Genomic DNA, 14603 nt, shown 5'->3' with positions numbered 1-14603 from the left:
ACACCATCCGCATCAGCATGCAAGTAACTAGCATTGCAATTCTAACCATGTCTACTTAATTCAATGGGGCTTACTTGCAAGTAGGTGGAATTGGGATTGTAGCCATGATGCTTGCCACCCAGAGCAATTTAAATAGGTTTGCACGTGGCATCCATAATAATGCAAAGCTGCTTTCAGGTAGTTCTGGTGGGTGATCAGTCAAAATAACCAAATACATGAAATCAGCTATCCTGCTGCAACCACAGTGCTGACAGCAAATCAGAATTAAAAGCCCCTCTGGCCAAATGCAGAGGATACACACACAATCATACAAGCTGTAGGCAGAACTGTCTGCCTGGAGGTGCTAGAATAAGATGAGCAGTTCTCAAGTAAGAAGAAGAAAAGGAGCAAACGTTAGAAAGCACCCCCCCCCCCAGCCACAAAAAGCAAAAGCAACACAAAGAAAAGGAAGAGCTGGTAAATGAGTGGAAAGAGCAGAACCTGGAAGAACTAAAAACCTGTGGGCACTATTTTTTCTTCAAACAGATGAATGTTTTCAACAGAAAATGGAAAAACACACACATTGTCTCCAAACAGGCTATGTACACACCATACAGTTAAAGCACATAGTAAAGGTAAAGGGACCCCTGACCATTAAGTCTAGTCACGGACGACTCTAGGGTTGTGGCGCTCATCTCACTTTACTGGCCGAGGGAGCTGGCATACAGCTTCCAGATCATGTGGCCAGCATGACTAAGCTGCTTCTGGCGAACCAGAGCAGCACACGGAAACGCCGTTTACCTTCCCGCCACAGCGGTACCTACAGTGGTACCTCAGGTACAGATGCTTCAGATTACAGACGCTTCAGGTTTCAGACTCCGCTAACCCAGAAATAGTACCTCAGGTTAAGAACTTTGGTTCAGGATGAGAACAGAAATCACACGGTGGCGGCATGGTGTGGCAGCAGCGGGAGGCACCATTAGCTAAATTGGTACCTCAGGTTCAGAACAGTTTCAGGTTAAGAACGGACCTCCAGAATGAATTAAGTTCTTAACCAGAGGTACCACTGCACTTATCTACTTGCACTTCGTGCTTTCAAACTGCTAGGCTGGCAGGAGCAGGGACCGAACAATGGGAGCTCACCCTGTCGCGGGGATTCGAACTGCCGACCTTCTGATCGGCAAGCCCTAGGCCAGGGGTCAGCAACCTTTTTCAGCCATGGGCCGGTCCACCATCCCTCAGACCATGTGGTGGGCCGGACTATATGGGGGGGGGGGTGAATGGATTCCTATGCCCCACAAATAACCCAGAGATGCATTTTAAATAAAAGCACACATTCTACTCATGTAAAAACCACTGATTCCCGGACCGTCCGCTGGCCAGATTGAGAAGGCGATTGGGCCGCATCCGGCCCCTGGGCCTTAGGTTGCCCACCCCTGCCCTAGGCTCTGTGGTTTAACCCACAGTGCCACCCGCGTCCCTTAGTTAAAGCACATGGCTTCCCCCAAAGAATTGTGGGAGATGTAGCTATAATTCCTAACACCCTTAGCAAACTACATCTCCCAGGATTCTTTGGAGGAAACTATGTTTAAAATGTTTGGTGTGTATTCAGCCAGAAAACCTCCCTTTCCAAGGCACCCAACAAGGTGGGGGAGTTTAGTGCAGCAATAAGATAAAAACACACTACTTAATATTTTTAAAGTGCACATGCTAGCAGCATGCAAGCTGAGGATGTTTAACAGACTGTTCAGAACTTTGGTGGCTGCTAAATATTTTCAGCAAAAGGCATGTAATTGACTCAATAACTAAGAGGGGGAGAAGGGTTGTTTATTTAAAAAGCTACTGAACTAAAGCCAATGCCCAAAATTAGTTTCCCATCAGCAAAACCATAAAAGGGCTCAAGATAGAGGCAGAATGTCGAACACCTGGTATATTTCAATGTAGTGCAATTTATTTTTATTTTTGCAACTTTTTCGTGTGGTAATTCCCCATCACCCCCCCCCCCCCAAATGGTACTTAACAGTTAGAGGGCAAAATGTTCCTTGCACAAGCTCACTACATCATTCTGCAAATTAAAGGTAAGCTTAAACTGCATGCAAGTATTAGAATCAAGTTGCACCATCAGCCAGTCCATACAGTACACTCACCAAGGAGTTGCTGCCAGGAATACCATCTTAGCAAAGTATGCAGAATGACTTCATACCCCTACCATAAATCTAATCCAGAAATGAGGATCATGTGGTTCTGTAGGTATTGTTTGACTCCAATTCACACCAGCCCCAACCAGCATGACCAATGACCAGACATGATGAGGCTTGCAGTCCAACAACATCTGGAAGGCCACAGGTTCCCCATCCCTGGTCTAAACAAACTCCAACATTATGTCTGGGGTGAGGATTACTAGCCACTGGAAAGCCATATTTTGTAACATTTCCATGGCAGGGGAAAAAGGTATAGTGGCCTACTACCTACAGCTCAACAGCAAGTGTTTCTTTGCCACCTGCAGTTATGCAGACAACCAGTTTTGATAAGGTCGCAATTTGATAGAGAGATCCGTAGTTGCTTTTCTAGCCCTGGTGACCAGAACTGCAAAATATCCCAGTACATCAGATACCATAAGTAGCAGGCATCACCTGCCAACACATGTCCTAAAAATGATCTAAAACTATTCAGTCAATTTGTACCAATATGGTGACATTTAAATATCACAATTCTCATGAAGGTAATACTTGAGTACTTTAACCAATGTTGCTCATAGGTCTTAATATTTCCAAGTTCTAACAAATCCTACTCCATAATGAGCTTCCTAGCCCAAGGCTACCCCTTTCTGTACAGGACCAGAGATGGCAACCAGAGGGGGCCATGACAGTTGTCCTGGGCAAGCTCCACTATGATATCAGAGAAGAAATACCATTTGTTGTCCAATGACACAACCATGGACCACTTTTGTGTTCAGCATTCTACAGAAAGCACAAAAAGTCTCTTGACCCAATCCACAATTAGGGCTAAGTGACTGCAGCTGGTATTCGATCCAGGAAAGATGCAAATGGCAGAGATCCCACCATCCATACCTGTCCTGTCAGTAGGGCCTCTTACGGACATCCCAATGCGGCTCCCACCAAAACCAGCTGAGGTACAACCTCACTGGCTCCTGGTCAGGCTGATCGCAGCCACCTTGAAGTGGCACACAAATGTTTTAAGCAAGATATTGAACCCTCTTCAGAAAGTCTTTCATGGCTTCTGCGTGTGTGTAGCAAGCAATGTGGCATCTTTGTTGTCTCTGAACCATTGTGAGGCAATGATTCACTCATATGTTTAGTTTGTTCATGATGTTTTCCTCCAGTTCTTCTTCCATGTCTTACTTTGAATCATCATCTGCATTGGCTACCAGTGTTAGAAACTGAGATATGAAAGCTAGGAGCTAAATGGCACCTTAAACCTAGGTTATGAGTGCAACAACAGAATGTTTAGGCATGTTTTTTAATAACAAGAATACAAAGCTGAAAATGAATGAACTGCAACTAAAATATTATGTTTATTTTTCACATGGTCTAGTTCTTCCCCCACCCCCACCCCTAATATTTTTAAGAGGGTCTCTTCTCCAGCCTTCAGAAGTGGGGAGGCAGAAAAAGGTCCTCATTTCCTTCTACTCTGCAGTTTTAATCTGAAATCTTAGGCACAGTACTGCATCCAGAGCTCAGAAACTGCTTGCACTAATGAAATTCCCTGTCGCAAAATGTGCCTAGAACAATGGGAGTTTTGAACACTGTTGGCTATCTGTTCACTTCTGGGCCCAATTCAAGGTGCTCATGTTAGTTTGAGGCTCTAAATGATTCAAGCCCAAAAGGTCACATTCAACACTGGTCCTACTCACTGAAGTTAACAAAGATCACTAACTTAGGTTCATTCATTTCAATGGGTCTACTCTGAGTAGGACTAGTGTTGAATACCACCCAAAATATATGAAAGACCTTCTTTCCCTCAGACCCTCTTGGGGTTGAGATCAACAAAAAGGCCCCTCTTGGTACTTTCACTGCCTGCAGAAAATTGGGCGCTGGCCCAGGAGCGCGCACTCTCTGTGGCAGCGCCAAAGTTAAGAAATTCCCTCCCCACAGAGGTGCATTGGTTACTTTCAATATATGGTTTTTGTTGAATGCTGAAGATACACCTCTTTAATCCGGCCTTTTGAGATATATAATTTTAGGACCTACCTCATCCTTGTGATAGCAATTTGTTTTAAACCATTTTTAATGTTGTATTTTAAATTGTTTTGAACCACCCTAGGGGCTTTCGATGAAAGGCAGGCAATACATCAAATTAGTAATAATAATCATCATCACCATCCACTTCCTTCTATTTTTTTGGAATGTATGCTAGTCACCAGTTATTTCATCTAAGTTTGTAGTCCTGCTAAGAGGCTCCTTTTTAGGGACGATGATGCACTTCCTATGACACCACTGCCTTTTGCCACTATACCATTGATCATTTTCATGCAGAGGTACAAGGTCCCCAAGTATCTACATTATGCCATACTCTCTCCTTTGCTTTATGTTCTTTCAGAGGCATCTACCCCTGCTCTGCACAGTAAAAAAGATACAATTAAAGTATACAAACGACAACTCAATAAAACCATGAATAAATGTAACCAATCCAGCAGTTATAAAATCCAACACAAACGGACAGGTTAAGTGCTACTGATAATGAAATATTTTGATTTAATTTGATATTTGTATTCTGTTTTCCCAACAAATGTTGAGCTCAAAGTAGCTCACACTAATCACAATAGCATTTTTAAATAAAAAAACAACCACCAACTATTGCAATCATTACACTATCAAATGCAATAGCATATAAATAAAGCAAACAGCAGCAACAAATTCATCAAAATAATACAATTCAATAAAGCCATATTCAAAATGGTGGTAACCCCTTCCATGGAAGTGATAATCAGTATAGAGTCTCAGACTAGTAGAAATTTGTGTTTTTATTAATGGTTGACATGATGCTTGTCAATTATTTACTAGAAGAACAGAATAGACGAATAGCTACAGAAGGCTCTCTCACTGACACTTGGCCAGGAAGAAAGAATTCTGAGTTGCACTGGACAAATCAGTGTATACTATCTCAATAAATTAGCTGCATCAGTCTAGCAGAACAAACTGAGTTCACTGGTGATTAATAACAGCTCAGCTTCATAATGTCTTGATAACATTCCCTTTGGAGGTGCACTTGGAAAGGGACTGCAAAAATCTAGGGAGGAATATAATCTTCATGCACACAGAGTCTTAGGCTTGTGTGTAATGTAGCACTAAGTTAAAGTCCTATAGTGTCCTACCTGTTTGGCTGACAAAATGTTTTGCACAAGTTGAATGTTGCTAGTAACTTTTGCTGTACAATAGATTGTGCAATCTGTTGAATAATGAGTTTCTGCTAGAGCAACTGTTGTATTGGATTATGTTGCACAACATGAAAACTTGAACATCTGCTAGTGCAAAAGTCCTTGCGCCAGCAGACATTAGATACAGCTTTATAATTCCCCCAGCAGTTATGAGCACAAGTTAAAATAACCATCTCATGGCACTGGACTCTAACTGATGTGTATGAGATTTGTGGGGGTGACTGGCAATCTGACATGGGAAGAAGAGTCACTGCTTTGTTTTAAGGCTTCTCTTTGCAAGGTTTTTAAGAGGGCAGTGGCTTAGAGACATCCTACTTCATTCCACTTTGGGTGCCAGTGTTTGCAGTAATGTCTCAGTTTACAAATTCTCATATTCAGAAGCAAAATGAATGCATGTCACCTGGGGACAGATAGTTTGTTTCAACTTCAGGGAGACCAAAGCATAGGTTTTTATCAAAGGACCCAACTTCTGGAAGTTGGAGAAACATTGTGCTAGCTACTAATGAATGTAATTTGAGTCTGGAAATAATGTGATGCAATGACTACTCATCAGAGCACTCATAAGACCAGGTAACAAACCTGAAAGCCAATTCATATCAGCTTCACAAGAGCAAACACTATCCAGTAGATCAAAATGTTGAACACCACACAAAGAAAGTACAGCTGCCAACAAGCAATCTGAAAAATGTCACTTTTTATGTAGAACATCTAGTTAGTCTTTAAAAACAAGACAGGAAATGACAGTTATTTGGTTGGTATATAGACTTCTCTGGGCAAACATATTTGATGCAGTTCACAAAATGTCCAAGCTTAAATCAGTAAAAAGCACACCGCAGAAAATAGAAATTGCAAGATCATCAGAATGAACCAATCTCTAACATATTGTCAAAATAAAAAGGAAGCTGCGTACACTAAAAAATCTAAAATCACAATACTTCCTATGCTCCTGCACCAAGTCAGCACCATGTCAGAACAAGTCAAGAAGAATCAGCCCCAAACCATTTGGAAATATGAATGACTTGCTGGCTATACTGTGCACTCGGTCTAATACTTTGCAATAGTGTTGGCTCAAACTCTTGGTGGTTTCACTACCATAGTCCAGGCTTCCTCAACCTCGGCCCTCCAGATGTGTTTGGCCTACAACTCCCATGATCCTTAGCTAGCAGAACCAGTGGTCAGGGATGATGGGAAATGTAGTCTCAAAAAACATATGGAAGGCCGAGTGTGAGGAAGCCTGCCTTAGGCTATATAGCATAACCAAACACTATCACATTAAACATGGCCAGCTGAGGATATGGGTATGAAAGCCACAAAGCTTGACCCTGTAATATGATGTTCTGTTACACATGAGCCACTAGACTCCTATCGAGTTGCCATTTGTACACATCTGAAACAAGATGTTTGTCCAGGGCCGTGTGTGTGATCTGATAGCTAATTCCTCTATTAAAGACAAACCTTTAGAGGCCCATACAGTTACAGTCAACCGGCATTCCTCTCAGTGTGTTTAGGTAGCTTCCTGTCGATTTCACAAAATCAACCACCAGCAGCTGATGCTCCTCCTGCGTGGTAACCAACACCTAGTTACCAAGTGCGCAGCAGTATGTCATGGTCCCGCATGGCTTGTTTGCATCGTTAAGTATTTGTGACATTTTCCCTGGGGTAATTAGCTTAAGCCAGAATTGTTGCCACCTCTCTTCATGTTAGAATACAGGGAGCTTGTGCTTCCCTCCTTAGCTATTTTGACAGCAGACTTATTTATCAAGAAAAGCAAAAAAATCAACAACACCCACATAAGTACTGAACAAAGCAAAAATACCAGCTCAGAGCTACAACTTCTAGAGTTCTCTGGGCAAAGGGATAGATTGTTAAACCACTCTGTATTTTGTAGCTCTGGGAGCAGAATAGGGGTCTCCCAACAACTTTCAGTGCCCTTAACAAACTACGGTTCTCAGGATCCTTTGTGGGAAGCCATGCCTGTTTAAAGTGGCATGATACTGATTTAAATGTGTATCACAGAGAGAGCCTAAGTAGTGATGGGCAGCTTAACTTCTGGGAAAACCTAGCCACCATTACTGATTGTTTCATTGAAGAACCTCTGATGAACATCCAGGGAAGCCACCAAGTTCTCCAGAACACAGTTTGATAAAACACCAATTTAAAGCTATCTTTCCAAAAGTGGTAAAAAAATGATACACAGTTCGTTTTACTGGAAAAATAAGAAAGAACTTAACAAAAGTCTCCTGGAAAGTTCAGTGAAGGTATAGATTCATCACACACTCTTCAAAGTTGCCCCAGATAAAGATGCAGTAACGTTCAACCTTTGACCTCAACACACTCATATTATCTCCCTTTACCTCACTTTTGGCAGGACTAAAAATTCTGAGAGATGACAAACTAGTCTAGTCTATATTAAAATTGAGTGCACACTATTCAAGGTAAATGCACTGCATAGATCTTCTGTGGAAAAATTAGCCTAATAGTCTCAAGAGTCTATCATTACAAAGATGTTGATGATTTTCAGATGAAATGCGAAAAAGCTGCATTTTAGTCTTATTGTTTCTCCTCTCCTCTCCACCCCACCCCACCCCCCGCCCACCAGCCAAAAGGATTCATGGAAATCACACCCCACTTTCAGTTCTATCCTACTTGTTACTGTAGGAAGAGTACAATCATACAGAATATACAAAGCTACAGGCCGTACTGCAGCCCAACCCCCAGGAAACAATGCCACACGGATAGCAACTGTTGCTCTCCATCTTACACAGGGTGAAAGTTTAGGCAGGTTGCATAGGCAGGAAAGTGGGGAAAATTAAATGGTTCTTCCTGGTTACAGAGCGTAAGCAGGTAAAGGGTCACCACAGTGTAGCGATATAGCCAAGCCTCACACTGCAAGCTATACAAGCATCCATTGGCCATCTGCTCCTTCTTTTATCTGTACCATCTATTTACCCAACTGTGGTGTTTGCATTGAATGTTTTAGATAACTGCAGCTGCAGAAACTCATTTGCTGTGCCTTGTCTTGTGAAACATCATCTGTATTATCGCTCTCCCTCTCCCTCCCCCCCAAAATTGTCTATTTATGAAAGCAGTGTGCCACAACCCACAGCATGCAGCAATTTAGCTTATGCCACATACAGTCTTTTTCCAGATCAACCCAGTTGTTTGAGAGTGTATGAGAGGGGGGTAGCAAAGACATAATGTCCCCAAAAGGACACCAGCATACTCATGGTGGCATTGTTGATCAAGTGAATGGGGTGTCAGCCTGTCTGCTACTATCCCTTAACTGATCATCAGTTGTAGGGTGGGAGAGATACACTTAGAACCCAGTGCCACCTGCTTCTCTCCCCCTACCCACCATCATTCATGTGTTTTATAGATTCATATGCCACCCTTCAATATGATTGTTCCAAAGCAAGCTTTAACAGAGAAGTTTTAACAACACGTGGCACAATAATATATTGCAGGTGGAAACATTCTCAAAAGCTCAACAGAGTGTGTGTGCCAGGGAAGAGGACATACTTCAGAGGTAGCATGCATGCACCTCGGTGGTAGGGCACATGTTTTGCAAGCCAAAGTCAGAAGTTGAGCCCCTGGCATCTCTAGCTAGAAATGTGGTTGGGAAACTTGTAACCAGATGTCCAGGTGTTATTGGACTCCAGTTCCCATCAGCCACAGCCAGCATGGTCAGGGGTGATGGGAATTGTAGTCCAGCCATATCCAGAGGGCCACAGGTTTCACACTTCTGAGTTAGAAGGATCAAGTAGCAGGTAATGTGGGAAAAAACATCTGCCTCAGACCCAGAAGAGCCATTGCTAGTTAAGAGTGAAATATACTGGTTTGAACAAACAAAAATTCTGGCCTGGTGTAAGGCAGGTTCCTGTTCTCCCCCCTGCTATATATTTGTCCATGGGAGAGAGAAGAGAAAAATCTGTCCTACTAGATTGGTACAACAGTATTTATTTGGCTATAAACCAGGTGAAGCACCAATCCTAATGAGATTTGACTGGTTTGCAGATGGATCTGCAAATGCAAACTTCTCAAACCAGTAACTCTAGAACAACCCCATCAACTTCACCCTACCATCAAACAGGACTGAATTTACACGTTATAATGTCTTAATATGGTACACTAGAAATGTAGCAAGGATGAGGCAAGGACAAAGCCATTCAATCCCTAATAGTCCATATGCAACCCAAATAGCATAAACCTCTTAACTATGGACACATACAATGAAGCCTTGCACAATTGCCTAGCCTCAGACCATTCACTCTAAATAAATCCTATTAAATTCAGATTTTCCTGAAGTTACTCTAACCCAGGCTTCCTTAACCTCACCCTCCAAATGTTTTTGGTCTACAACTCCCATGGATCCCTAGCTAGCAGGACCAGTGGTCAGGGATGATGGGAACTGTAGTCTCAAAATATCCCGAGGGCTGAGGTTGAGGAAGCCTGCTCTAACCCATGAGCTATTCCAGACACACACAAATGATGTATTTTGTGTTATTGCCCGTTGTATTCAACCATATGTAGAAGAATGTCCTCCCTACTACGTTGCCAGTCAATACTGCTGGCCTGTTCTTAAGCTTTGCCATGATTACAGCAGGAGTGCCAACTTGAACAAAATATTGAGGGGGGGGGCAGGTAACCCCTGTCCTGCACAATTGATCACATGATGTGGCACACATACACCATTTGAATGGCAATGCCCATCAAGTTTGGGGGGGGCAGCCCCCTCAAATATTTTATTGGGCGGGCCAAAGAGACATTGGCCCCTAGGAGTTGGTTCTTATGGACCACAGTATTATTGTCTTAGACACTGATTTTTATTTTTAATGCAACTGCTAACATTGCTGCAACATTGTTACAAATGATGGATACACATCTTACGAACGTCAGCTTATAGCTAGGTATGTAAAAATACACTAATGCAAAGGCATTTTCGATGACAAAGCAACCAGGAGCAGCTTGGATGAGCTCAGCAAAAGAAAGAAGCAAGGTTCATCTGAACAAGTCATCAACCACCCAACCATCTGTGGTTTAAAACTATATGAATCAGAATGAGATTTGCAACCACTGGCTTCAAACTGTTTACCCTAGAGTAAACCCCTAGGTTAGCAGACTTACTTTTTAAAAGTGCAATAAAATTTTCGTCTTAACATCCTGATCCTAAACACATTTTGTTACAAAGCTTATTGATTTCAATGATCTTTATTTCAAAGTGTGTTTAGGGTCACAGCCCAAGTCATATCCATCCTCCACCTTAATTGCAAGTTGGCAATACAAGTGTTTTTTTAAACAGGGGCAGGAAAAGTGCAACAGAGTTAATAGCTTCCTACCAGTTTAGTGTTTTTTTGGTTTGGTTTGGTTTTGAGGAGATTGGTGTTCTAAGAAATGGTATCCAACAGCAGTTTCACACTTTCCTTCCTCATGATGCTAAAGATACAATGGAACATTATTCAAAGGGTACCTACAATTGGTCTGCTTCTGCAAATTTCTAATTTTGAAGCTATTCACATGTTGTAGAGGCACACTCTGTAGAGGCACATAGCAAATGAAGAAGAATGTACACAGTGTCTTTTCATTATCACCAAGGATAAACAAACAAAAAAATATGGCTGGTATATAGTTTAGCTCAATAATGTTCATGAATTAATACAAAGTGCAGCAAACATTTAGCCATTCTCTAAATGATGGCGACTTTATACATTTGGCTGCCCTAACAAGCGACTGTGCAGAGTTATTCAGAGCATTGAAAACTCTTAAAAATCAAAGGTGATGCTCTAGTCCCTAATTTGTGTTGAGTCCCTCCTCTCTCTCTCTTTTTCTTTTTTCATACTATCAAGGCAGCAGCGTGCTCATATTCTCAGTGGTGTATCTCCCAAGAGCACGCTCAGGCATGCATTCTCCAGGAGCAGCTTAACATAACCTTGGTGAAAAGGAATTGGTATGCTATGGCTACATGGGACAAGGCAAACACCAGTTCAGCTTCCATCAAACATGACCATCATGCCTGACCAAGCACATTCGAAAACAGAGCCTTCTTAAAAGAAGAGCTTGCTTTGGTGACATCCTTTTTTCAAGCAATCCCCTAGTAAGAAACTTTTGATAACCGCAGATATTGTTTTGAAAATTCCGTCTTTCCACCCCCGACCAATTCCTTTTTCTCATGCATTACCTAGGTGATCATCATTACATTCTTCATTCAGTTAACCATTTGCACAGTATCTCAACAGGCAGTATCTCACAAGGGGCTCCAAAGGCTGGGCAAATGCAGTGTGGTGGTGGTGGAGGAGGAGAGAGACAGCTAGCTGTGAAAGGGATCTTTATATACATGTATGAAGGCCCCGTGCTAATAACTCCGTGAGCTATTGACACAGCCTAATGCAAACAGTGAAGTCCCTTTCAGAATAGCATGAGTCACCATGTCTCTCTTTAAGTTTGCATTTCCCTGTTGCTTCCCGCTTGTTGGCAAAAACAGACTAGATGTGGTTGAAACATTTTATTATTATTATTTGTAAAATGCATTTAGGGTAGGGAGTGCCCTTCTCTTCTGCTGACTGCTGACTGCTGCTGCTGCCTTCTCATCTATAAACTGCCACAAGAAAGATGTAAATAAGCCATGGAGCTAAGTAGTACCAACAGCTTCTCCGGCAGACAAACAAGTCAAATGAAACAATTCGCTTGCTTTGTAATGTTAGCAGGCAAGGAATCATGCATCCACTGAACTAATTCCCACTTGGAATGACCTTTGTCACCCAGATCCTAAACACATTTTTTTTTCTGGGATGTGGATCCCACGGATTTCAATAAAACTCCACACAAGCATGCTTTGTCAGAACTAATGCCTTAGTTAATGTCTTAACTGTGGCGGAATGTGAAAAAAGTAGGACCCAAATGAGTTGGGGGGGGGGGAGTGGGCAGCAATGCACAATCTCTGATCAGCATTACATTTTAACATACTCTAAATACCAAGGACTGTAAGAAAAGAAATAGATCTGACTTTTTTAAAAAAAGATATTTTTAAAAATAAATACAATACAACAAACTAAAAGAAAGAAAGAAAGAAAGAAAGAAAGAAAGAAAGAAAGAAAGAAAGAAAGGCAGACAATAGTGGCAGCTGCTCACTGGCTGCAATTCCCAAAGTACTTCTTAGAGCCTCAGCAAAAACTGCCCATTGTTCCAGGGATTCCAAGTAAAGCAGAAAGCAGCATCTTTGCAAACTGCACAAGCCCATTTTTGCCCGGATACACCATGCACACACTTTCCCTTCATCAGCAATTTCCCCCAAGGCCAATGAAATAGTAGCTATTCCGCAAGCCCTACATTTGTATGTGTGTATTTACAAGGGAGACTGTGCTTTATTTCAAAAGAATTGTGAGAAAATGATAAGGGGTTATCCTTCCAAAGTTGGGGAGGGGGAGTAGTAGTAACAACAACAACAACAACAGCAACAACAACAACAACAACAACAACAGGAGCCAGAGATGGCTTTTTGTACAGGCCATGGAAAGGAGCAGCGAGGCGGTAGCGTTGGAGAGAACACTTGAGAAAGTTTTGATTAAAAAATTGCTGCCCCATTTAACATCAGGGAAAGAAAGTTTCAGCAGTTGCAGTGCCCTTTCCCCCTCGTTCTACCTACCCCCTAAAACAAAAACAAAAATAGACTACAGCAAAACAGAGCACCACCAGGCACAATATTATGAGGAAAACTAGAGAGGCACACCAGAAACAAAGGTATAAAACAAGAAAAGTGGGGAGGAATTAAAGAAGTAGTCACCTTGTTGTAGTTGTAGTAACCCAAACACTGGGCAAAGTCCAGATTGGAAGGGTCTCCAGGAAGGGAGCTTCCAGATGCAGCAGGATAAAATCTTACATCCATGTTGAAGGGATTGGGGGGGATTGTTTGGGGCAGGGGGGGGTGGGGAAGGAAGGGGGTGTTGGATGGAAGAAGAGTTAAAGAGAGGAGGTCCGTGTGGTCCAAAAAGGGGTGAAGTTCTGAGAGGCTCTCAATAGATCCACCTTCCAAATAAAATAAAAAATAAAAAAGTGCCCGGGTTTGGAGGGAAGAACGTTGCTCAAGTTGTTTGGGAATCTGCGAGAAGTGGAAAGAGGCGAAGCTTCCTGGAGGACAAGGAGGGAGGGAAGAGGAGGGAGAAAGAGAAGGGGGGGGGGACAAAAACAAACAAGGGATGGGATGATAGAGACGGGGGAGGGGAAGGGGCAGAGCGGCAGGTGAGCCGAAGGCGGGGAAGGAGAGGCACAGGTGAGGCGAAGGTGAGGGGGGAGCAAGAAGGGGGAGCCTCTCGCGCCTCTGGAGAAGTGGGGCGAAAGCTTTCTCTCAGTCCTCTCTCTCTCTCTCTCCCCACCCCCCTCCAATGGCAAGCCCCCGGGTTTTGCCTCTCTCTCTCTCTGCCTCCAGAACCAGCTGCACCACACAAAGAAGCCACGCGCCCGGCTCTGAGGAGAGAAAGAAGCAGAAGCAGCGGCTCTCTCTCACTCTCTCGGCTTCTCTCTCTCTCTCTCTCTCTCTCGGGCCCCCTCCTCCCGCCTGCCTCAGGAGAGGGGGGAACGGCGACCGGGCGCGCGGGCGGGCGCGCGCTCCGCCGCCGAGGCAGCCGGCGCAAGGGTCTCTCTCTCTCTCTCTCTCTTTCTCTGTATGTGTCTCTTTCTTTTCCCTTCCCCTCTTCTGGAAGTGACTGTTTTGTGTGTGTGGAGAGAGAGAAAAAGGGCAGAGGAACTCGTGAGGGGAGAAAGAAGGCGCCAAAGAAAAGGAGCCCCGAATAGCTGCGGAGAGGGAGGGTCGCGGGGCAGGCAGCTTCGCTGTCTCCAAGCACACACACACACACGCCCCAAAAGTGCTCCAAAAGCGGGGCGACGGTGGCGGCTGCTCTTGGCACCGCCCAACTTGAATGAGGCCGGGGGGGGGACTTGGTGGTGGGGTCGCCGGGTTCTTCGCCGCCGCTTCGCTCTCTGGCAGTACTGCCCCCCTTTTTTCTTCTTGCTTTCTCGCTCCCTTCGGCAGCACACCGCCGAGGAGGGTTACCTCGCGCGCGCGTCCAAAGGGGACGGGGCCCGCTCGCTTCTCTCCCGCCCCGCCCTCCCGCGCGCGCTCCTTGGCCGGCCCGCCGCCTCGAAGGTTGAGGGAGAGAGAGAAAACCGAAGCGCACGTGCGCAGAGGAGGGGAGCCGCGTAGGGGGGGGGGGAGAGAGAAGTGCACGTGTGAATG

General features: G+C 43.9%; 1 protein-coding gene across 3 annotated transcripts in view; it reads right to left on the bottom strand.

The window, feature by feature from the left end:
• Positions 1 to 13287, bottom strand: part of TOX3 (TOX high mobility group box family member 3) — a 95241-nt gene extending 81954 nt beyond the window's left edge. For 2 of the 3 annotated variants that reach the window (XM_028740153.2, XM_028740155.2), the window contains exon 1: positions 13155 to 13287. In XM_028740153.2, coding sequence (XP_028595986.2) covers positions 13155 to 13256 — 102 coding nt within the window. In that variant the 5' untranslated portion in view covers positions 13257 to 13287. Of the gene's footprint in view, positions 1 to 11552; positions 11627 to 13154 lie in introns of those variants that run through there. The other variant, XM_077931534.1, reaches the window with a different exon arrangement.
• Between the last annotated feature and the right edge of the window lie 1316 nt (positions 13288 to 14603).

Source organism: Podarcis muralis, chromosome 7 (assembly GCF_964188315.1).
Source record: "Podarcis muralis chromosome 7, rPodMur119.hap1.1, whole genome shotgun sequence".
NCBI classification, from domain to species: Eukaryota; Metazoa; Chordata; class Lepidosauria; order Squamata; family Lacertidae; genus Podarcis; species Podarcis muralis.
This window is presented reverse-complemented; position numbering and strand designations above follow the sequence as displayed.